Source organism: Pantherophis guttatus, chromosome 7 (genome assembly GCF_059756535.1).
Source record: "Pantherophis guttatus breed Tessera chromosome 7, ASM5975653v1, whole genome shotgun sequence".
In the NCBI taxonomy this organism is placed as follows: domain Eukaryota; kingdom Metazoa; phylum Chordata; class Lepidosauria; order Squamata; family Colubridae; genus Pantherophis; species Pantherophis guttatus.
The window spans coordinates 77821983-77847334 of NC_142069.1; the positions used below are offsets into that span (position 1 = coordinate 77821983).

Below are 25352 nucleotides of genomic sequence, written 5' to 3' on the forward strand. Positions count from 1 at the left end.
CAGTTTTTAAAGTATTCATGAAATCTTGGTATTTTGGTGGTGCCAATGAATAGGCATACTTGCAGTTTCCCTGTCATTATGCAGTACCATCCAGACATGATGTCAGCCTCCCACAAACCACAGTAGAATCCAGCCAGCTACCAATATATCGTAGTCAGAAAACAAATCTCTTAATAAATTGAGCCAAAACAGACAATGAGTGAAATCATATATAGCCATCACAAATTTTACTTATTTTGCAGATTAAAAATGCTAACAAAGCAGAAGGATACTTTCTAAATCCATTGTAGAATAATACTACAATCATAGAACAGGTTGCTCAAGAAAATGAGCTAAACCATAGAATTAAGGTCAAGTTATATACATGTAACTTGTGGTTGAAAACTAAATAAAGTGTAGGAAACTACAGATATATTATCTTCTATTGCACATGTATCCACCCAAACAAACATATCCATAGGCTGCTCATCCATTTCCTGCCGATTGGAAAACAGCAGATAATTTGTGAAGAGCATGGCTCACGTTATAAATAACCTGTGGAGAGTTCTTTATTGAGACTGTTTGTAAAAGGGATATATCTTTGCTTTAGTTTGGAAAGTTTAAAGAAGTTGTCTGTAACAGAATTTCAAACCACAGACTGCTTTGATGATTGCCATCATCAAAGCAAAGAATAGCAAGTGTAAATTTGTTGTAATTAGTTCAAAACACACCTTCTCTCAATGTAAATAAGAAGGCTGACACTATCCTAACTTGTGAGTGGACTTCGCCTCCTAGAAAACAGTGTGGTTGTATTCTTATAGTAATTAGAAGTCAAGCTTAATGAGGTCATCTTTAATTTAAATATACTATGGTTTAAAGAGTCTTGACAAATTAAAAAAACAAGCAGGATAAGTATCAGAAAGAAAGTTTGGTTTATATGAGCTGTCAACCAGTGGGATGGGCCACTACATGAAGTGGTGAGTACTCCTTCACTGAAGAACTTCAAATCTAGATCATAATCTGTCAAAGATACTCTAGTGAATCCCACATTGATGTTCAACTGGATCTTCAGACTATGCATCTATGATTCCGTCTGTACACAATGATTAGAAAATTATAGAGCTTAACGTACCTTAATGTATTTCAATAAGTTAACAAAACTACACCAGTTGGTACTATCGTGGACCATGTCCTTTTCCAAAACAGCCTTTCAAATATCTGTCTTGGTTTTTGTATTATTATCTATATATAAAAACGCCAAATATCACTCACTCATCATGAAATCTCCAGAGCGTTAAAGCCTACAAACTTGAAATTGGCACGTATGTTCCTCTTGTTTTCTAGGTGGCTCACTAAGAAAGGATTTTTCGAAATGACCATCAGATCATTAGTATTTCATATACAGTATTATATTCACACACTCTGATGCTAAGGAGTTAGATGTTCTACTCCCCCTCCCCACCTGAAAGGAACTCTGTCCCAACTGCCAGTTGCCTTATATTAACACGTTCTGATGCTACTCCTTTGCTAAACTGGGTGTGGGCGCGGCCAACACGTGACTCATCCGGCCTGCGGGCTGGGACATTCTATTCCCCTTCTCCTCTGTTTCAACTGCCAGTTGCCTTATTCTACATTAAGGCTTTAAGTGTCATTCAGGCTTTAAGTGTCAATTTATTATACCTGATCACATAGTTTTGTAGCGAATCACGGACGTCCAGCTAGTGTAATTATATGACAAGGAATTTAAGGGATTAAAGAGTTATTAGGTATACTGTTCTTAGTCATCTCCTGCAACAACTGCTATCCTAGGTCATTTTTTAAAGAAATAAATTGAAAGGAATTTTCTATTTCTAACGTTTCAATTGAAACATTTGTCATTTTAGTCTTAGTATCCTGCAACCTAAGATACAACCGCAAGCTATTAATAAGTACTTTGTATTTATGCACATCTCATTCACATTTGCATAAAACAGCCAATTCTTATATCTGTTGCTTAATTTAAAGTGGGAATTTTTTTTTAAACAAGAAAGAACATATTTACATTGTTGAATACCGAGATCAAGAAATTTATCATGGTGAATAGTTCCTCATACTCCTATGCCTAGCACTTGAAGAATTCACCATAAGAACTTTCAAGTGTACACTTATCTGTAGCGAATTGTGCAATAAACGTCAAGAACTCAATAGTTCTGTAAATCACATCACATCTGCCTGCAGAGGAGAAAGAAAAGAAAACTGGGAAATGATGTTTTACTGAATATTCATTTGTATCAACACAAGAGATCATGGAGCAGTGATGGCGAACCTTTTCGGCACCGGGTGCCCAAACCGGAACATGCGCGCACTGCCGGAAACCCAAAGACCACCTGGTCACCACCTGGTTTTTGGGTTTCCACATGTGCACTGGCCAGTTGATCTTCGGGTTTCTGGCGCTCCAGCGCGTGTGCAGACCAGCTGGCCAATGCTCATGGGCACATCATTTCCCAGTTTTCTTTACTTTCTCCTCTGCAGGCAGATGTGATGTTATTTACGGAACTATTGAGTTCTTGACGTTTATTGCATGATTCACTACAGATGAGTGTACACTTGAAAGTCCTTATGGTGAATTCTTCAAGTGCTGGACATAGGAGTATGAGGAACTATTCACCGTGATAAATTCTTGATCTCGGTATTCAACAATGTAAATATGTTCTTTCTTGTTTAAAAAAAAAATTCCCACTTTAAATTAAGCGACAGATATAAGAATTGGCTGTTTTATGCCAATGTGAATGAGATGTGCATAAATACAAAGTACTTATTAATAGCTTGCGTTTATATCTTAGGTTGCGGGATCCTAAGACTAAAATGATAAATGTTTCAATTGAAACATTAGAAATAAAAAATTCCTTTCAATTTATTTCTTAAAAAATGACCTAGGATAGCAGTTGTTGCAGGAGTTGACTAAGAACAGTATACCCAATAAGTCTTTTATCCCTTAAATTCCTTGTCGGATAGTCACATAATACAAAAACCAAGGCAGAGATTTGAAAGGCTGTTTTGGAAAAGGACATGGCTCACGATAGTACCAAGTGGTGTAGTTTTGTTAACTTATTGAAATACAGTATGTCACAGAAATGAGTACATCCCCTCACATTTTGTAAATATTTAAATATATCTTTTCATGTGATAACACTGAAGAAGTGATACTTGGCTACAATGTAAAGTAGTGAGTATACAGCTTGTATAACAGTGTAAATGTGCTGTCCTGGTGCACGTATATGCACCGGCCAGTTGGTCCTCATGTTTCCAGCGCTCCAGCGCTCGCGAAGCCCAGGTGACTGGTGTGAATGCGCACACCGCAAACCAGAAAAGCAGCTGGTTGTGGCGTACATGCCCATAGAGGAGGCTCTGTGTGCCACCTTTGGCAAGTGTCCCATAGGTTTGTCATCATGGTCATAGAGGATTCAGAAAGGGGAATCCTTATAAACATTAAATACCGTATTTTCCGGAGTATAAGACGCACCTTAGTTTTTAGGGAGGAAAATAAGAAAAGCAGGTGGATTGGCCTCCGGAATACCCACAATCAGCTGTTCCCAGAGGTGAATTTTAGCAACAGGTTCCTTGGTTGTGAGCTCTGTGCCTTGCTTTTTTTTTTTATTTTTCCTGCTTCTGAAACTTCTGAAACTCTGTTTCAGAAAAAACTTTTTTTCCTGCCTCTGAAAGCCTCTGAAACAGCTTCAGAAAAAAAGCCTCTGAAGCTCTGTTTGGAGGCTTCTTTTCTGAAGCTCTGTTTGGGGGCTTCTTTTCTGAAGCTTCTTTTCTGATGCTTTTTTCAGCCTCTGAAACCTCCGTTTGAGAAGCTGGGCGGGACTACATTCGGAGTATAAGACGCACCCAGATTTTCACCCTCTTTTTTGGGGGGGAAAGGTCCGTCTTATACTCCGAAAAATATGGTAATTATAATTGGAAGTGGGGGAGGCGTAGAAAAAAACACACCTTTGAAAGCACAGTAGATTCACATGTCAAAGAACTAGCCTTGAATTGGCAAAGTTCAGAAGGTATTTCGCCCGAGTTCCCATTTCATTGCCAGGTATGTTTTTCATCTTGCAGGTTTTTCTGTGTTGACATCTGCTACGTGTAGCAATGTAATATACTTTTGGTTACTTACAATCTGACGATTTCTCTCTTAGATGCAACAAATTGGTACAATATTTACTCATGTGAACCAGTAATATTGCTGGGGTTGTCCCAGGTGCTTTTCTTGCCCTTGGGTGGCTTTTTGGGGGATGTCGAGTTAATCCAGAAATTATTTGGCCTGTGGCAACCCAGGAGCTTATTTCAGAAGGTGGTGCCATCTTGGTTCCTCCCTTCCATATCTCTATAGCCATATATTAATTTTTATCTCTTTTATAGGTTTTTTTAGATGTTTGATTTTTATGTGCATTGCTTTTTTAAAATGTTTTTTAAACTTTGTGTATTTCATATTGTTTAGCTTTTAAAATTATTGTTTGTATTAATTGTTGACCCTTCTTATGCTGGTCTGTGATTGTAAAGATTTGATTGATCATGTGAATCAGGCCTAAATCATGTCAGTTATATGCACTGTAATTTTATGCATACTTACTTGAACCCTCATGGATGCAAAGGAATATAGCCAGAGGAAAACATGCACAGAATTGACTTGAAGGTTTCTGAAACTTACCAGATATTTTCCCCTTTAAAATACTTGGAATATACTTGTAATTTATAAGAAGAAGTGGCTGGGATTGGTTTTCCCATGGAACAATATGAGACAGTTCCTTAATAACAACTGTAGCTTTGAAGGCTGATTGATGACTATGTTAATTTATATGAATTTATGCACATGCAAAACTAGATAGTTTAAAATTCGGTTCCTATTTTTCTCCCTTGAGTTTATCTCTCTATTAATACTGAAAAACCTAGAAAAACCTAAATATATATTGCATCAGGAAAAGAAAATAGGTTTTTCTAGGTTTTTAAAGATCTTGGCTCATAGGGTGGAAAATGTCATTATGGGTGTAAATTCTTTTCCATCCCAAAACAAGCACATACAACATCCAGTGTTGTTAATGAGTTGGGAGGGGGGGAAGGGAGCGAATGAGACATCAAAGGAAGAAAGCCTTTATGTTCAGTATTTGTTTTTCCTGTTGGCCATTAGTAGAAAGTGTTTTCCTACCTCAAAATACTGTTCTTTTTGTGGTGGCTTGCTCATAAATGTATTTACCTTTTTTTGTTTTTTTGTTTTGAGTGAAAGAGCCTTAAAATAATTGTCCCCAATTAGATACCCCTTAAATGTGTGGGCATTGAAATTCCTCAGATTCTGAGTTACAAATAGCCAAAGGTTACCTTAGTTGGGAATCCTGAAGTCTCCTCACATCTGATAGATGGCAGATTGGGAAACTATTGCTGACTTTCGTGATATTATTCCAAATTGTGTAGCCTACAAACTCATAGGTCAGGGCAAAAAACCTCTGTCCTATTCACTGAACTCTTCCCTTTAGTTTGCAAATGTCAGAATTTTCTAAACTCTGATGACTTTATTTGCTGAATGTTTACAGACCCTGGTTTTGATGCTTAGTAGGAAACTGTGCCTACTGCAAAACAATTAATGATATTTTTGATCACAGAATCAGCCAAACTTCTGTGAATTCGAAGGCTTTCTCTTCATGTTAGAATATTGGGCATAGGGTAGACCAATAGAAGGAGGGTTTTTGTTTAACTCCGGCAGCGTGCCTAATGAGACTGAACATAATTGAACTGAAAGTGCACCCATGGTGTTTAAACATCTCCTATAGACTACTGCTTCTTGTTCTATTTTTTTATTAAAGGCTGCAAGGTGGAAAAAACTAGACTCCTGTGAGCATGATCCTTTAAAATCATAGTTACTGGTGATTATTTATTTATTTATTTATTCTGCCCACCACATAACTCTGAAAAGAAAACATTCATTTAGTTTTTCAAAGTCAGTAGGAAACAGGTTTTCCTTAACCTTTAGCCACTTGAAACAGTAAATGAATACATGCTACTGATTAACATACGTATAATCTGGCATGGCTTTCAAACTATGTAAAAAAAATTTCCCCTCTTCGTTATGGTTGCATTTCTTATTGTTACTTTCTATGCCTAAAGGATATGTGCGTAACAAATAATAATAATCACGTTTACGTATCATAACGAACAAGGGCATATTCTTAAAAGTAGATGTAAGGTTCAGACCTATATGTTATTTCAACCGCTTGGCACCAAATGAGAGGAGATAAGTAAGGTGCGCTAACTTTTGGAAAGAAACATTTAGAATTTTGAAAACATGTTATGGGCAGTCAGGCCACTGGAGGAAAAGGCTTACCAAATAACAAACTGGCAATAAGTATGCAAATATACAACTGAAACACATTTCTGACTACCTGAGTTATATTAAACCATGCAATTAAAGCAGAAGTTCTGATCAGTTCTGGAGAATCGGTAGCGGAAATTTTGAGTAGTTCGGAGAACCAGTAAATACCACCTCTGACTGGCCCCACCACCATCTATTCTCTGCCTCCTGAGTCCCAGCTGATCGGGAGGAAATGGGGATTTTGCAGTAACCTTCCCCTGGAGTGGGGTGGGAATGGAGATTTTACAGTAACCTTCCTGTGCCATGCCCACCAAGCCATGCCAACAGAACCGGTAGTAAAAAATTTTGAATCCCACCAGTGAATTAAAGTAAGCTCTGCTGTAAGGACAGCATCTTTTCATCACATTTTGTATACAATATCATGTCCAAATTGCATATATTTATTGACAGTTGCTCTCTTTGTCTGACAAAGAAGAAGTTAGACATTTCAAATCATTTAAAAAAAGTTATTTAAAGGAAATATTCACTGACATAAAGTGTGTGTACTGTATAATTAATTTATACATGGTGAGAGAGAATAATATTTCATGGGTATTTATTTGTAGTTTAGTGTGTGGCTGCCATGTATTTTGAAAGCCAAGAAAGTCTACTGCCAACAGTTGCTAGTTCGTTCAGTACACGCTATCGCATTATCCAGAGTGCACCACTAGGAGGAAAATTAGCTTCACACCCCATTTCATGAGTTTAATGCAATAACTCTGAGGAGAAAAGGAAAGGATGGAGGAATAGAGGGGAAAGATGAGAGTCTAATATTCTAAAACAGGAAATAATCATGAAATGTAGATTTTTGCAGCAAACCAAGTTTGAAATATAAAGATGATTTTCAAATATAAAATGTTATTTGGTGTGTCTGTGGATGTGCACATTGCACCTGTTGGCAACCTCCTTATATCAAATTTAATTTTTACCAAATCACGCAATGACTGTTGTGCAATTCAAAGAAAACATTTCATTTCTTTAAGAATTGCTGACAAACGTACTGTGCATGTTAATACATTTTTCAGTCGAGTACTGACTCATACTTCAGACTCCTATCCTAGCGGAAACAACAAGCTAGAGTATGAACTATAGGCTGGCTAACCCATAATCTTTTGAAGGTGAGAATCATAAAGTGATGATTGTGCAAATTGCTCCATAATCTAGTGAAAACGGGGAAGAGAAACGTTTAAGCACTTCATCTAAGATTCCAAACCATTGTAGCCTGGCATTTTTTCAACCTGTGAAAAAAGAATACAAATTATTGTTTATTCTTTAATACCCATAAGTGTCAGCTCTGCCATCTTCACTACCCTTCGCTAAGCTTGCTGGCATTCTGCCATAAGCATGGGGGAGGGGCAGAGTCATTTGGGGAAGATGTGTAGGGGAAAGAAGAAGGAAGGAAAGGGAGGGAGGGAATAGCATTAACGGAAACCAGACGTGTGAAAACCAGACTAATCCAGTTGCCCGAGGATGACTGGCCTGGAAAAGAATGCGAAGCCGTTTCAAGATGCGCCTGACATCAAAGCAGTTCTCAAAACATCGCCCTGGGATGCTATTGGACACTGACGTTCTGATCGAAGGGGGGGGGAACCAGGGAGGGAAAAACCGTGTAAACCTGCACAGGAATACTCAGTTCTATCCTCGTTTTTGCTGCAACCACTAAACCTTACTAAAAGAACCTGTCACTTCAACCAAATGGAGTCGAGGGTCTTTCTTTCCTAGGGACTTAGCTGGAGCAAGACTGACATTATGGGAGAGATATAGTAATATATTCCATTAATGGGATGCTTGTGTGCTTTGTTTCTACCCGCTTGTTTACCATGCACTCTGAGAGGAACTTCAGTAGAATAACTAAATATATGGACTGGTTTGCATGAAAAAAGGAATCTTTCAGAGCTCCTGGGTGTTAAAGGACTTCAAGGTGAAAACTTTGAATTACACTCAAAAAGTTGATCTATAATTAGTGAGGTTGTGAATCACTATAATCTGACTTAAACCATTTGATTCATTGAGTTGAGTAGGAGCACAGTGGTTCACATGGTTAGGACACTAGGTTGGAGGGTAGCAAGCCTATGTTTGAGATTTGAGTGCTGCCGTGAGGCGGGTGAGCTCCCGTCCTTTGCTCCAGCTCCTTTTGGGGACATGAAAGGAGCCCCCAACTGGGTGTCCCCCGGGCAACAGTGATGTCAACGGTTAATGCTTTCAACCTGGAAGCACCTCAGTGCTTTTGCCACGAGTGCAATGTGATTGAGTTGACTCGGTTTGAATTCTTGATTGAATAAATTGTGTTATCAAATCTATTCAATAAAAAGAATGTATGGTCATGCAGACAACTCTATTAGATTATCCAATTCATATTAACTCAGTGGGTGGCTTAATGAAATCCATGGGATCTTCAAAAAGAAAAAAACTTTTGCATGGCCCTTGTGACACGTGCCGTTTCTTGCATACAGATTGCATACATTTGAAAAACATGTGTACAGAAAGTAAGCATTTGAGAAAGATTTATAGGAAACAAGGGTATACGTAGAAAAGCTTTGTACAATCGAGTGTGCTTAAGTGTTCCTTAGCTGGTAGATGTTTCAGACTTGGGTATGGGAATTGAAATCTGTTGTGTTTGCAGGAATCCAGACTCAGGAAGGCTGTATTAGGATATGTTGCAAGCATACATGCACTCATTAACTCAATAAGCATACATGTGCATATCTTAATCAAAAATCTATGCACAGATATTGAAGATAACTGACAATGATTATTGCTTTTTTAAATAATGCTTCCCAGAACAATTGATAGAATGTACTAATACTTGAAGGTCTACCATTCTGATATAAATCAGATTTTTCTCCTTATCTGCTGTTTGTGAGTCTAGGCCTTGTATTACCTGGCAAATGTCAAGCTCTTTATATGAAGCACTGCCAAGTTATGTGATAATAGTAAATATAGCTGGGAGGAAACGAAAAACATTTTCATTGCCATAGCCTAATACCAGGAAATAGCCTTTGAAAAACTTTGCAAAAGTTTAATGTCTGTTAAGTATAATGGCAATGAAAGCTTATCTAAATGCAATGATTTAGTTTAGTTTAAACAAGTTAAATACCAATACTAATTTAACAACTGCAGCGATTCTCTTAACAAATGTGGCAAGAAAAGTCGTAAAATGGGACAAAACTCACTTAACAAATTTCTCAGTTAGGAACATAAATTCTGGGCTCAATTGTGGTCGTATGTCAAGGACTACCTGTAAATATTTGCCCTAGAAGGAAAATGTGTGCGCACATATGCATGCTATTGAAAATATACCAGCATGGGATCATTGTAGGCAGATAGTCCTTGTTTAGCAAGCACAATTGGGACTGGCAATTTGGTCATTAAGCGAACGGTCACTAAGTGAAAATGGCTGTGCTTATGATCTTATTTCAATGGGTGGAAACTAATCAAGGAGAGAAGCAACCTAGAACTAAGGAGAAATTTCCTGACAGTGAGAACAATTAATTGGTGGAACGACTTGCCTTCAGAAGTTGTAAATGCTCCAACGCTGGAAGTTTTTAAGAAGAGGTTGGATAACCATTTGTCTGAAATGGGATAGGGTTTCCTACCTATCCTGCCTAAGCAAGGGTTGGACTAGAAGATCTCCAAGGTCCCTTCCAAACTTATTCTGTTTTCTGTTTCAGCTATCCTTTGCTTTACAGTTCTGCAAACGTTGTGAATATGAGGATTGGTTGCAGTTACTTTTTTGTCACCATAATAACTGACCATTTAGTGACAAAAAGCAAAACAAGGATTATTCCAAAGAATGGCTGCCATTGCAGAAAAACCCGGTCTCATTGTCATTCTCTTGTTTTGATTAGCTTCCTTTAGAAGCCTTACTGTTCTCAAAAGCATGACTATTTCAGTTTTGGAGCAACTCAGAAAATGTAAGATTGCTAAAATCACTATAATGAAATTACTCAGATTTTTACTGCTTAAAAGCAATCGCTTGCTGGCCAAGGATCACAGTCCATATTGGATGGGGTGAGGGTCACAGTGAATGGCCCAATCAAATCACAGACATGTACTACAATGAGCATTTTTTTAAAAAAAAAATGCCATAATGGTAGAATACAGTTAGTTCTCAAATTACGATCACAAATGAGCTCCAAATTTATCTTGCTAAGTGAAACATTTGTTAAGTGAATTTTCCCCATTTTGCGACCTTTCTTGCCATTGTTGTTATGTGAATCACGGCAGCTGTTAAATTAGTAACACGGTTGTTAAATGAATCTGGCTGCCCCGTTGGCTTTGCTTGGCAGGTCGTGAAAAGTGATCATATCACTTCAACCGTCATAAATATGAACCAGTTGCCAAGCAGCTGGATTTTGATCATGTGTCATGGGGATGCAGCAATGGACGTGTAAAAAATGTTCATAAGTCACTTTTTTCGGTGCCATTGTAACTTTGACCAGTCAGTAAACAAATTGTTGTAAGTCAAGAACTACCTGTACTACCCTCACTTTCTAGCAGTCATGGTTAATATGGCTTCTGAGAGGTTCAGTCCTGGGCTTAAAGGGCGCCAGTAGCCTTGGCTGACAGGTTGTCCACCCCTAGCTTAAAGGTAAAGGTAAAGGTTCCCCTCGCACATATGTGCTAGTCGTTCCCGACTCTAGGGGGCGGTGCTCATCTCCATTTCAAAGCCAAAGAGCCACTGCTGTCTGAAGATGTCTCCGTGGTCATGTGGCCAGCATGACTAAATGCCAAAGATGCACAGAACACTGTTACTTTCCCACCAAAGGTGGTCCCTATTTTTCTACTTGCATTTTTTATGTGCTTTCGAACTGCTGGGTTGGCAGAAGCTGGGACAAGTAACAGGAGCTCACCCGTTACGTGGCACTAGGGATTCGAACCGCTGAACTGCCGACCTTTCAATCGACAAGCTCAGCATCTTAACCATTGAGCCACTGCATCCCTATCTTACAGTGAGGCAAATATTGTACAATGCTGGTGCTTGAAATATTTATGAGTTTAAGTTTTTAAAATTTTCGCATTTATTTTCAAGCCCAACATAGGCCAACTTGGCATTCCTCATGGGCCTTCGGGGGAGAAGGTGGCTGTAGTAACCGTGGACGACTGTGATACCGCAGTGGCTGTACGCTTTGGAAGTCTGATTGGAAACTACTCCTGCGCTGCTCAGGGAACACAGTCCGGCTCCAAAAAGTAAGATGTTGATGTTTTTTTATGACATGAATATGTAGTAGAATCAATCTGGCTGACAGAGACTTCGCTACTTTTTTTAGGTATGCCTGCATTTGGTTATTGTCAGATGTAAAGTCATTTTCATACCTGTTTGTATTCAATTAAACTTTACGTTTGTGCATTAAGGACAAAATGGTTGAGTTCAGAGAACCATCATGTAGAAATCTTTGCTAAATTGCCCCTCCTTGTGGCAAGTTACCTATTGCTGCAGATGTTTCTATTTCTTAAGCATCTTTTAATAGGATGGAAAAAGTCAACGCGAAGAAGAAGATGAAAAGTAAGTAAAGGCAAGTGTTCACACTTCCCTTCAAAAACGTTCCCTCAGGTGAGGAAGGAGAAAGCGTCAAAGTGAAAGAAAGACTAATGGAGGAAGAAACAAATCTGATTAGTTTTCCTCTGTGGTCTTTAATCACATTGAACTAAAGAGGCAAAATCCTGAATCCTAAGATTTGCATTAGAATAAATTGATATATTTCAGTTATCATATTTTTCGAAGTATAAGACGCACTTCTCTTCACACACACACAAAAGTGGGTGGAAAAGTCTGTGCGTCTTATACAGCGAATATTGCGGCGGGAGAAGGGGGTGGTCGGTGTGGCGCCAATCAGCTGTTCTAGAACGTGCCATGGCGAATGGGTGGTGGCAAACGGGCCACGGCAAACAGGCCAGATGGATCCTGGAAGCAGAGTCAGATTTTTTTTTCTTGTTTTCCTCCCCAAAAGTTAAGTGCATCTTATAGTCCGAAAATTACAGTAATTGGAAAAGATGCTTGAAAATGTTTGTGTCATTGAGGGCTTTTAATGAATTAATCCTGTTTGGAATATTTTCAGCTTAGTTTTGGATAGGTTTCTCAGGTTAAATCTACATTTACAAGTCAATGTAAGTTTGATTAAATGCAGCATCTTGATTATGTAATTTTTTTTGGGTTTTGCTATGTCTGTTGATTTGAAAAAGCGAAGGAGTGCATAATGAAACTATTAGGATGAAATTTAGAAGTTGGATTTACATACTCCTTTGTAATCATAAAATGTATTGGGCAACATCATCTCTCTAAGTATTTATGTTACAAAAGAATTGCTATAAACGTTATCTATATATCAAGTTTCTTCTCCAGTAACAACCTGATATATAAGAATTACAATGCTTTGTAATTGTAATTCTAAAAACTTGAAAAAATGTTTTTACCATTTGTGGCAATACCTTTTAGTGGTTTAAAAAAAAGAAAAAAAAACCTCTTAAAATAGTTGACTATTGGCTGTAAGTAACATTTATATCATTTTAATACGATCTATTAGAGATAGTTCTCATTTACCAACCACAATTGCGACTGGCACCTCTGTCACTAAGTGAAAAATCATGTGGCTATGCTGGATCGACAGCTTCACTTCTACTTCTGTTGTTAAGTGAACAAGGCTCATTAAGTGAAATACATTACATGACTGCAACTTGCAATTTTACTGCTGGCATTTCCATTGATTGTCAGAAGTTATCAGGGAAGCAATTGAATAGTGATTAAGTGACAGCAGGGATTCATCACAAACCTGTTTTTTTTCTCCCCAACTGTCATAATTTTTAACAGTTCCTAAACAAAGCTTTTGGTAAGCAAGGACTACTTGTAGTATTTCGTTTCAATGTCATGACAAAATCTGTAATAGCAAGAAGGAATAATCTCTAATATCTTAACTCCCAATAATATGGTTATTGTACAAGAGATTACATCTGAACAAAATATTACATTACATATCTGAGTCAAAAACCACTTTATTTCTGATTTCTTTAGGTCATTGGATTTAACCGGCCCTCTGCTGCTTGGAGGTGTTCCCAATTTACCTGAAGATTTTCCTGTACATAACAGGCAGTTCATTGGTTGCATGAGGAATCTATCCATTGACAGCAAGCCCATCGATATGGCCAGTTACATAGCCAATAATGGCACCCTTGCAGGTATAACTTCTTCAAGAATAAAAGTGGAATAAAAAAATACTTTAGGTTCTCTGAAAATTATACGCACAAAGAACTGTGTTTTCATCGGGAAAATGTAAAAAGAAGGAACTAGAGATGTATTCATGGGCTAACTTCTCAAGTTTGCTAATTACATTGTGCATACAGGTGATCCTCATTTAGCAACTATATTTGGGACGCAGTCATTAAGCAAAGTGTTGGCTGAGTCAAAAACTGTGTTATAATCTTACTTCAGCTTTCCTTTGCTTTACAAACCTCAAAGATTATAAATGCAAAGATTGGTCATGAAGTAACCTTTTCATTACCAGTGTAACTATGAAGGAAGACTGCTAAACAAGCAGTTGTTAAACAAGTTTACCTATATAAGAGAATATCTTTCTGCAGATATATTTAAGATAACATCCTATGAAAACCATTTCTGCACAGATATTATTGTGAAACGTATTTCTTGGTAGCCTAGGTCTCTGATACATGTACTAACCACATAGGGGAAATGAAAAGAGTTGAATATCAAAGTCTTTTGCCTTTGTTTTACTATAATATTAGTCTAGTTTTCAATGCCTCCCCTTCACAAAAGAGAACTGTTGAAGGTTGGATATCACCAGGGGTGAAATGCTACCGGTTCGCTCCAGTTCTTCTGAACCAGTAGTAAAAAAATGCTTTAAAAAAAGAAAAAAGAAAAGTTGGCCACCCTCACCCAGTCACATGACAGCCCCCACCAAGCCACACCCATCAAGCCACGCCCAAAGAACCGGTAGCAACAAATTTTACATTTCACCACCGGATATCACAGTATAAAGTATGATAAGCATTATGAACTGCTTTCTAGAAAATTAAGTTGCAGCTGTTCAAAAGCATGACATTGATCTAGAGCACAGCTTGTTACAACTTGAAAGTGTAATTACTGAATGACTTGAGGACAATTTTTTTTTTTTTTGAATTGCAGGTTGCTTAGCTCAGAAGAATTATTGTACCACAAACTGGTGTCAGAATGGTGGTACCTGTGTGACCAAGTGGAATACTTACAGTTGTGATTGCCCCCTGCGATATGGGGGAAAAAACTGTGAGCAAGGTAAACAATGGATCCTGCTTTTGATTGAAATATTCCATTGTGCGTGAACAAATTTTAATGACTATACAGTGCAATAGCCTTATTTATTAAATGTATTATAAATCCTGTCTTCACCCTCTTAAAGCAGGCATTAGCAGGAATCTAATAATCTACTGCATCTTTCTTAGTTTGGTGCCTTCCAAATATTTTGGAACTATAATTCCCAGTATGTGCACACCAATTATTTCCATGCTAGTTGGGAATTTTAAGAGTTGCATATCTGAAGAGTATTAGGTTGGGGAAGTTTGGCTCATTAGCATATCTGGATGGCAATCCATGCCCTTTATGTAGCAATAGCAATAGAACTTAGATTTATATACCACTTCACAGTGCTTTACAGCCCTCTCTAAGCGGTTTACAGAGTCAGCATATTGCCCCCAACAATCTGGGTCCTCATTTTACCCACCTCGGAAGGATGGAAGGCTGAGTCTACCTTGAGCCTGGTGAGATTCGATCTGCCAAACTGCTGGCAGCCGGTGATCAGCAGAAGTAGCCTGCAGTACTGCACTCTAACCACTGCGCCACCGCGGTTCATATGTAGCATATTCTTTAGCTGTACTATATGGCAACTCATTCCAAACACAGAAAATCAATCTTCAGTCGTTTTTAAGCAAAAATGCTTCAGTTTAATATGATCCCTGTCCCATTTAGTTCAGTTGAATAATACCGTTAGTTAACAATGTTGTCTTAATTAAGATTAACCTTTTTAAAAAAATAATCACAGGGGCAGGAAATCACTCAGACATAAAAGAATTCATTAAAATAATGACTTTCTTCAGTCACTTGTACAGTGCATTCAGAAAGTATTCAGACCTCCTTTACCTTTGTCAATTTTGTGATGCTGCAGCCTGATTCTATTATTTATTATTATTGGCATCCTTCAGTCTTAAAAGACTATGGTATCGTGCTCTGGAAAGAGGTCCTAAAACAGCATCTAGTGTGACTAAAAAGGCCAATTCGAGAGTGGCAATCCCTTCCACACTGAGGGCAGATACATTCTGTCCCCTGCCCAGCCCCCAGATTTCGCTGGCTCCGGGACTGCCTCTTTGCCTCAGCCTGCCGAACAAGTGTCTCTTCGAATTGGAGAAGGCCATGATGCATCTTTAGCCTCCAAACTGAACGATCGGAGGTCAAGGTTTCCCAGTTGTTAATGTCCATTCCCAGGGCCTTTAGGTCCCTCTTGCAGATACCCTTATATCGCAGCTGTGGTCTCCCTCTGAGGCACTTTCCCTGCACTTATTCTCCATACAGGAGATCTTTCGGAATCCGACCATCAGCCATTCTCACGACATGCCCCAGCCAGTGTAGACGTTGCTGTTTCAATAGTGTATACATGCTAGAAATTCCAGCATGTTCCAAGACTGCGCTATTTGGAACTTTGTCCTGGCAGGTGATGCCAAGAATACGTCGGAGACAGCGCATAGGAAACGTGTTCAACTTTCTCTCCTGCCGTGCGTAAAGGGTCCAAGACTCACTGCAGTACAAGAGTGTGCTCAGGACGCAGGCTCTATAGACTGCTATGATTCTATTGCACAGTGTTTGAAAATCACTTTTTTTCTCATTAATCTACACTTAGTACCCCATAATGATAAAGTGAAAACAGAATTTTAGAAAAGTCTGTAAATTTATTAAAAAGAAAAAAAAACTGAAATATGTTGGCGTAAATATTCAGAACTTTCACTCACTACTTTGTTTTATTTATTTATTTATTTTTACTTTATTGAATTTGTATACCGCCCTACTCCTGAAGGACTCAGGGCGGTGAACAGCCATAGAATAAAACATACTGATACAAAATTTAAAATAAACTAAAACGAATTAAAGAATTTGGCTGAACAAATTTAAAACCCCAATAACTTAAAACCAAATTTAAAATTTCCATTTAAAAAGGGGAAAGACTTAGGTCAGGCCAGCTTGATGAAATAAGAAAGTCTTGAGCGCGCGACGGAAGGTACGCAGATCCGGGATCCTCCGTATCTCCGGGGGGAGCTCGTTCCAGATAGTAGGTGCCCCCACAGAGAAGGCTCTGCCCCTGGGGGCCGCCAGTCGACATTGTTTGGCCGACGGCACGCGGAAGAGCCCCTCTCTATGGGAGCGTACTGGTCGGTGGGAGGCTATTGGTGGTAGCAGGCGGTCCCGTAAATAACTAGGTCCTAGGCCAAACCAAGACCTTTGGCAACAATTACAGCCTCAGGTCTTTTGGGGTATGATGCAACAAGCTTTGCACACCTGGATTGGGGGATTGTCATTATGGGACACTGAGTGTAGATTAACGAGGGAAAAATGAATTTCAACAAATGTGGAATCAGGCTGCAGCATAACAAAATTGACAAAAGTGAAGGGGGTCTGAATACTTCCTGAATGCACTGTATATCTTAACAGAGAACAACGTTCTCATTCATACTCTTCATTGCAATTCTTTGGTTCCCATTTGGCAGCCTCGGTCTTCAAGATTTTTTTTTTTCATTTGTTCCCAGGTTGGGAATCTGTATTCTGTACTACATCTATGAATCTTTAGCAGATGGCAATGAATGTGAGAGTGTATTTTAAAGTTCATACACATGGAAGATGCTGGCTAGGTTCCTTGAATTTCAGTGTGCCTCCCCTGCCCGAGAATACTTCCTAGATAATACTGTACTGTACAACCAACTCTCTCGTGTTGCAGGAGAAAGTCAGCAATAAGAACAACCTGTAAATATATATTTACAGTGAGAATATCAGCTTTCCACCAATCTTTCTGAGTTGCCTCCATATTGGCTTTAAAAGCAGAAGTTTGAAAATATTAAGTATTTCTAAATATTAAGAGTCGCGGTGGCACAGTGGTTAGAGTGCAGTACTGCAGGCTACTTCTGCTGATCACCGGCTACCAGCAGTTTGGTAGATCGAATCCCACCAGGCTCCAGGTTGACTCAGCCTTCCATCCTTCCGAGGTGGGTAAAATGAGGACCCAGATTGTTGGGGGCAATATGCTGACTTTGTAAACTGCTTAGAGAGGGCTGTAAGACTAAGTGCTATTGTTATTACACTGTACTTCTGCAAACTCCATCTACTTGATGACATTTGGGTACCATAAGGAACAGTGCTCTGAGAACTTGAGTTATCTATTCATAACTTACTAAGTGCATTTAAGAATATAAATGTGAATGCTTTATGCTTCCAAGAAAATGAGAAAATCAGATTGATGAACTGTCTTTCAGAAAACAATTAAAGAATGATTGCTCCCAATATTGCTAATTTGCCTTAATAAGATTCCAAAGAATTATTACTGTGAACAATACTTACGTTCTGCTGTCATTTCTGGTGTACTATGTTTAGAGGATTGGAAAGATCTTTTTCATGCTTTTCTTTCAGCTGATGCAAAATCATTTTGAATCGTTAAGCCGTCATTACTTCTTATTAAGGCTTCTTGTAATAAACTTTGACAGCATGTTAATCTCTAATCACGATTCAAGTCAGAATTTATGTGATGCCTGTTGCAAGCTCTTGTTCCCATTTTGTGATAGAAATTCAGCTAAAGCAAATTCTTAACGCTGTCCTTCTGCATAGCATAATTGTTTTTCTACAGAAATCTACTTTCAAAAACCATTTGATTCATGCTGTTGTCAAGTGTAGGTACATAAATAGGTAAAATCAATTACTTATTTCTTGTAAGATAGATACGTGGACCAGAATGTGCATAAAGAGAAATAAGTAATAAAGGAGAATTTTAACAAATGACCAAATTGAACCAGAAGTAAAAGCACTGAGGGCAATTGCACATTAGGGAACAAAATATATTCATAGGATCAAAGTGCTTTCTGCCTGGGGCATAGGTGACACAGCAGCCACAAATTTGAGCTTGTCAGATCCTTTATAAATGTGTTATTTTGCTGCCTCTTGGGGGCCATAAAACTAACACTGTCAGATTCTTAATAGACAGTAATAAATAGCATGCATCCTTGCTATTACCCAGAAATTGTCAGAACTGCATTCCTACATACATTTTTAAACATTATACTGGATTTTGTTACCTTTTATAAATTCATAACTAAGCTCAATGCCTTTTTATAACTACAGCTGAGAATAACATGCTTGTTATTCAATATATGGTATTGCTCCAATGGGCAGAAACTTTACAGATGAGCTGTACACAGTAAATATTGGTAAAATGTATAAATTCTCATACTTGTTATTAATATTTGTGTAGCATAAATAGCAGTCTCAGTGTTGCCACACAGAGAAGTATGATTCCTGTGGCAGAAGCCTTCAACTTTTCTAGGCTGTATGTGGACAATTGGGCATTCTCTATATATTATACAGAATCTGTAGTCCTTTGCTATCAGTATCTAGAGATTGTCTTTTAATTTTGCTGCTTCTTAATTAAATTGTGTAGGTTTTTCACTTTTTTTTTTGTACTATTGTCTACAAAATCAATAGGCCACAGATTTTTCTGAAGAAACAAGTTTCTACATGTAAAGATAATTTTGCTACCTAAGATAAAGCCACAGTTTATCTGTGCTGCTTGGTTATACAGAGATTCAAAAACATTACTATGAAAGCATAACTGTGGGAACATTGGAATCTATCCAGTAATAAACCCATTTTCATCTACTGCTGTATAGGAGATATTTCCTGTGTCAGCAGCGGGCACAAAATGTGATTGGGATCCACAAGCAAATTGAGGAATTTGGAGATTTCAGATTCTCAGTTGTTTAAAAATAGCAATAGAAAAAAATAAATAAACCCAACATAAAATTATATAGAAGAAATAAAGAAAACTTGAGATTAACCAAAACCAGTATTCTTCTGAAAAGGCTTTATTCTGGACAGAGAGCTCTTTTTTTCTTATTTCCTTTTTTCTTTAGACTTAAGTTAATAACATTTGGATTTATGCCATACGCTAAATAAATAAAGAAAATTGAATTTCTAATGAAAAGGAAGGGAGATCCCAGAAGCTAAAAGTCTCTTGACCTTATTTATCCTTACTGGTATCATGCAGTACTCATTTCTGGTATAATTAAGAATTTTCCTCTCATTCTAAAATACTTGATTAAGTAATCCTGCTTTGTCTCCTCTTTGCCTTGTGTTATAGCAATGCCTTTTCCTCAACGTTTCACTGGGGAAAGCATCATCACCTGGAATAATCTTGATATCACTATTTCTATACCATGGTACATTGGCCTCATGTTTAGAACTCGCAAGGTTAATGGTGTATTAATGCAAGCCGATGCGGGAGTATCATCTAAGATTAATATACAGGTATGTTAGCTTATCAACTCAATCACAACAAGGGAATGTCATTAGATAACAAATGGCAAATGGTAAAATGTCTTTGCTTAGCCATGAAGACAATTCAACAGTACAGTCTTATGCATATTTCATTTACAACCGGCTCTGGGGTGTAGCTTAAAAGCAAAGCAGATTGAACAAACCTGAAGTTGGCCATCCTTGAAGTTGCAGAATATCACAAAACTGTAGAGTTCACTTACCCTATAATCAGAGCTGTCTTAAATAGGGAGTGAGAAGAGTGAAATGCTAGCTTTTCAGTTCCCCCTGTTTGTTTTAGCAGAAGGATAAATACTTTTGCCACAGTGGTGGGATTCAAAATTTTTTTACTACTGGTTCTGTGGGTGTGGCTTGGTGGGTGTAGCAGGGGAAGGATACTGTAAAATCTCCATTCCCTCCCCACTCTAGGGGAAGGTTACTGCAAAGTTCCCATTTCCTCCTGATCAGCTGGGACTCGGGAGGCAGAGAATAGATGGGGGCAGGGCCAGTCAGAGGTGGTGTTTACCAGTTCTCCGAACTACTGAAAATTTCCACTACCGGTTCTCCAGAAGTGGTCAGAACCTGCTGAATCCCACCTCTGCTTTGCCAAATCAAGACTGTTTTAACTATTAATCAACACATATAGATCTAGAAGAGTGGACAATCTTTAATTGAGAGTTGTCACTCATAGTGGTCTTAATACTGAATATAAGTAGAATATTGGTCTACATATTAATTATCTGCTGAAGAATAAATAATAAAGTTGTCAAAATATAACCTGTATTTTATAATCATTTTCCAAGAATTGCATGTATATTTCAATGTATATACAGCATTTTCCCAGCAATTTAAGGTTGTTGTTTTTTCATCAACTAAAGTTATGTTTCAACAGATACTGAATAAATATGTGGTATTTGAGGTCTATGATGGACAGAATCAGGTGGCCAGTTTGAAGATGAGTCAGGTGCGGATCAATGATGGCGAATGGCATCATTTGCTAATAGAGCTGAAGAGCGCAAAAGATGGCAAAGACATCAAGTATCTTGCAGTTGTGTCCTTGGATTATGGCATGTATCAGGTAAATTGACATCGATAACCTTTCATTATCAAAATGAGACAGGAATGGCCAAACTAGGTGTCAGCATGCGAGAATGAAGTAATTTCTCACTGCTTCTATCATAGATTCAGAAATCTATTTTTCTTTAAAAGTTGTGTTATAATCTGCCAGCTATCATATAATATATGATAATATAATCTTAACCTGCTATCATTCAGGTGTCCATATTGAACTCAAGTACATCTGCAGCTGGGGAAAATTCTGGAGGAAACAGATTATTTAGACATGTTTCAATCAGATTTCAGATTAGGATTTAATACTAAGAAAGTTTTGATTGCAGTTATAGATGACTTGTGGTAGAACCAAGATGTCTGGTGGTGCATCAATTCGTGTGCTCCTCAATATCAGTTTTGATATTAATATATTTCTGTCCTGGCCCCTGAGGATCAGAGGATCATTTTTTAATGGTTCTCTTCCTTTCTCTGGAGACATTTCTGATTGGTTGGTGGGCAGAGGGTGCTTCATTCCATTGTGGGATGTTCCAAAGTTCTACTTCCTCTTCCTTTTCAGCATCTCTATAAAATCACAGGATGAGGTCATCTGCCAGTTTGTGGTCAGTGTCATCAATATGCTGATGATACCAAGTTATATCTTTCAACCCCAGTGAGGCTGGCAAGATTCTACCCCAGTGCTGGAGATTGTGAGGGTTTGGATAGGGAAGAATTATTGCTTGACTCAATCCTACCAATATTGAGTAGCTGTAGGTATTCAGGCCACCTAGATCCATCATTAGCCGTGGTGGCGCAGTAGTTAGAATGCAGTTCTGCAGGCTACTTCTGCTGACTGCCAGCTGATTGCAATTTGGCAGATCGAATCTCACCAGGCTCAAGGTTGACTCAGCCTTCTATCCTTCGGAGGTCAGTAAAATGAGGACCCAATACGCTGACTCTGTAAAACCGCTTAGAGAGGGCTATAAAAAGCACTGTGAAGTGGTATATAAGTCTAAGTGCTATTGCTATTGTTAACATTGAATGAGGTTGCATTTGGCCATTTAAAAGTGTGTGTGCAGTCTATATGTCTTCCTGGAAAAACAGGATACAGCGCCATGAGCAGTGATGACAATGGCTCAGTATGCCCACTTAACACAACAGCTTCACCAGCTGCACTGGGGGTGGCCAGTTTGTTTCTGGGTATGATTCAAGGAGCTGGTTGCTACCCATAAAACTCTACATGGTATAGGACATGGTTATACGAGAGACCACATGTCTCCCACAATATCTGTCCAACCAATTTAGTCTGGATTTGTGTGCTCTCAATTCCTTCAATTAACTCCAGCTGTTGGGATCTCAGAAGGATGCCTTCCTTATAGCGGTGCCTCTTTTGTGCAATGAGTTCCCCCCCTCCAAGAATTTGACACCCTCCCCTTTGAGGAAGGTTAGTGAAGTCCTCTTTGGATTTTGTGGGCTTGTTTCTTTTTTGTAACTCCCTTTTTTTGTCATCTTTGCCATTTTTAAAAAAATATTTTGTACTTTTTTCTTGTTTTTTATTCGTGAATTTGTTTATTATTTGTTGGAAGTTGGGTGGCAAACCTTTAATTAATGTTCAAGTCCTTCAAACCTTGCCTAGCAGGACAGGGAAAACCGAACTACATGGGCATATAATTCTATCAAGATGGATTTCATGATATCCAAAGCCTACATAGAGTACACTGGATTCTGTTGGAAGATTTAATACTACTTGACATCTATCTCTTAGTGACAGAAGATTTATTCACTCATGGAGGATTAATTACCATTTTCACTTATTTCTTGAAATTGCGTTGAACAGGGGAAAGCATTGTACTTTTTGGAATGGCTTCCTTATCGGAAGCACAACATGGATAGCTTCTATTACTGCTTTCAGACCTATTCTTGCTTTTTTTAAAAAAAAAATTATCAGTGAAATACTGTAACTAAGAATTTACGGAAAAGCTTTAATCATCTTTCCTCTTTTCCTCTTTTTAGAGCACTGTACAGATCGGAAATCAGTTACCTGGACTAAAAATGAAAAGCATTATTGTAGGAGGGGTCTCTGGAGATCTAGCCTCTGTGCAGCAGGGCTTCTATGGCTGTCTACAGGTGAAAATAGAAAATAGAAAATAAATAACTTTACATTAACTATGAGAAGAAGACAAGAGAAAGGGAAAGAGCTTCGTCAAAGACAAGAGAAGGGAAAGAGCAGAAAGAAAATGAGCAATGTTTTGTTTAAAAGTGCCTAATTATATGAGCTTAAGTACTTAATTATAAGCTTAAATTTCTTTGATTTTAATTGAATTTATTCCGTTGGAATTGCATTCAGATGTTTTAATTACTTGGGAATGTTATTCTGTAAAACATTCAGAAGAGGCTTCTATGCAAAACACATCGATGGAAACTAAGCACTATTTTTGACATATTAAAGCAGCTTTGTCCTCTGGAAGACTCACACAGCCACTTCAAAAAGTGTCTCCAGTTGTCTGCACATCCATGTGTAAATCATAGGCAATAGCAGGGGTGAAATCCAGCAGGTTCTGAACGGTTCTAGAGAACCAGTAGCGGAAATTTTGAGTAGTTCGGGGAATCGCCAAATACCACTTCTGGCTAGCCCCAGAGTGGGGTGGGAATGGGGATTTTGCAGTATCCTTTCCCTGGAGTGAGGTGGGAATGGAGATTTTGCAGTATCCTTCCCCTGCCACGCCCACAAAGCCACGCCCACAAAGTCACACCACGCCTACAAAGCCACACCCACAGAACCAGTAGTAAAAAAGTTTGGATTTCACCCTTGGGCAATAGGTTCTGGGGTTACCAGCAGAGTCAATGTGCATAGAGACAGACCTGCAGACGGTTTTGGAAAGCCTTCAAAGCAATTTTGTGAACCTTTCAAAAGATGCAGCTTCTTTTAGCACTTTGAGGAGGGATGTTCTGTTCATGGTTTATGAAACAACTTTTTTTAAAGATTCTTTGTTCAAATCTACACTTAACAACTTAGTTTTAAGAAAAATGGGGTTTTGATCTAATACTTCTCATTGACTGATTCGATTTTTGGAAAGTCAGAGATCTCATCGCATTAATTATACATCAGGATGGTGTCAGCCATGAATAAACCACAGTGACCATGGATATGGACTCTCAATATTTCCAGCATGGAAAGAGCAAGGGACATACATTAATCTCAATGTGGGCCTTTGTTCTAATCCCAAACTGTAATTTAGTGGAGTTCATAAACTAATGTCTGAAATAGGCTCATTTCTTTTTAAAACATCCACCAAAATCTTTAAATATAAATACCCGGGAATTAAAATGTTTGTATCTTTGGTTCTGGTTGGGGTGGCTATACATAGGGCAGCCCTTGAAGATTATTGGGAAGCTTATGGTGCAGAATACAGTGGCATAGGTATTGCCACTGTATTCTGGTACATCTCATTATGCCCACAAAGAAACCAATAGTCTCTGCACTGACTGGCTCCTGATAGACATATAGGTGGGATTCAAAGTGCTGGTGGTTTTCTTTAAAGACTTAAGTGGCATAAGAACATGTTTCTTCAGGGATTAAAAGTAAAGGTAAAGGTTCCCCTCGCACATATGTGCTAGTTGTTCCTGACTCTAGGGGGCAGTGCTCATCTCGGTTTCAAAGCCAAAGAGCCAGCACTGTCCGAAGACGTCTCCGTGGTCATGTGGCCGGCATGACTAAACGCCAAAGGCGCACGGAACGCTGTTACCTTCCCACCAAAAGTGGTCTCTATTTTTCTACTTGCATTTTTACGTGCTTTCGAACTGCTGGGTTGGCAGAAGCTGGGACAAGTAACAGGAGCTCACCCCATTATGCGGCACTAGGGATTCGAACCGCCAAACTGCCGACCTTTCGATCGACAAGCTCAGTCACTTAGCCACCGAGCCACCGCGTCCTACTTTCTTCAGGGATTACCTTCTCCCAAAAATATCTGCCTGCTCCACACACTTCTACATGGAATGCGTGTTCTGGTTCCCGCTTTTAAATCTTTTCACTTTATGGCAGAATTCCCTAATCTTTCTGGCTTTGTGGGAAGAGGGGATGCTTCTGCACCAGCTGCAGGCAAGTTCGTGCGCATGCATAGCTCAATTTGTGCAAGCAGCAGGCACGCTCACCCACCGCTCACGCAAATGGAATGTGCGCATGTACTTGCCCGCTGCTTGTGCAAGTGGGGTTGCGTATGTGCATACAAGAGTTCACCTACCTCTTCTGAGGCCCGGTAATGGGCCGCAGCCTGGGGGTTGGGGACCCCTGCTCTATGGGACTTAGGAAGTTTGCCTTTCCCTATGTTCTGGGACAATTTCCCTCCTCACCCCAAATACTACAAGCCCCAACTTTGTTTCAGGGAAAGCCCTGAAAACTTAGCTTTT

At 38.8% G+C, this 25352-nt stretch overlaps 1 protein-coding gene across 4 annotated transcripts in view; it reads left to right on the forward strand.

The window, feature by feature from the left end:
- CELSR1 (cadherin EGF LAG seven-pass G-type receptor 1) overlaps nucleotides 1-25352 on the forward strand; it is a 178840-nt gene that overhangs the window by 97152 nt on the left and 56336 nt on the right. For all 4 annotated transcript variants that reach the window (XM_034442075.3, XM_034442077.3, XM_034442079.3 and 1 more), the window contains exons 6-11: nucleotides 11385-11542; nucleotides 13362-13525; nucleotides 14490-14615; nucleotides 19726-19892; nucleotides 20791-20976; nucleotides 22959-23072. In XM_034442075.3, coding sequence (XP_034297966.2) covers nucleotides 11385-11542; nucleotides 13362-13525; nucleotides 14490-14615; nucleotides 19726-19892; nucleotides 20791-20976; nucleotides 22959-23072 — 915 coding nt within the window. The remainder of the gene's footprint in view (nucleotides 1-11384; nucleotides 11543-13361; nucleotides 13526-14489; nucleotides 14616-19725; nucleotides 19893-20790; nucleotides 20977-22958; nucleotides 23073-25352) is intronic.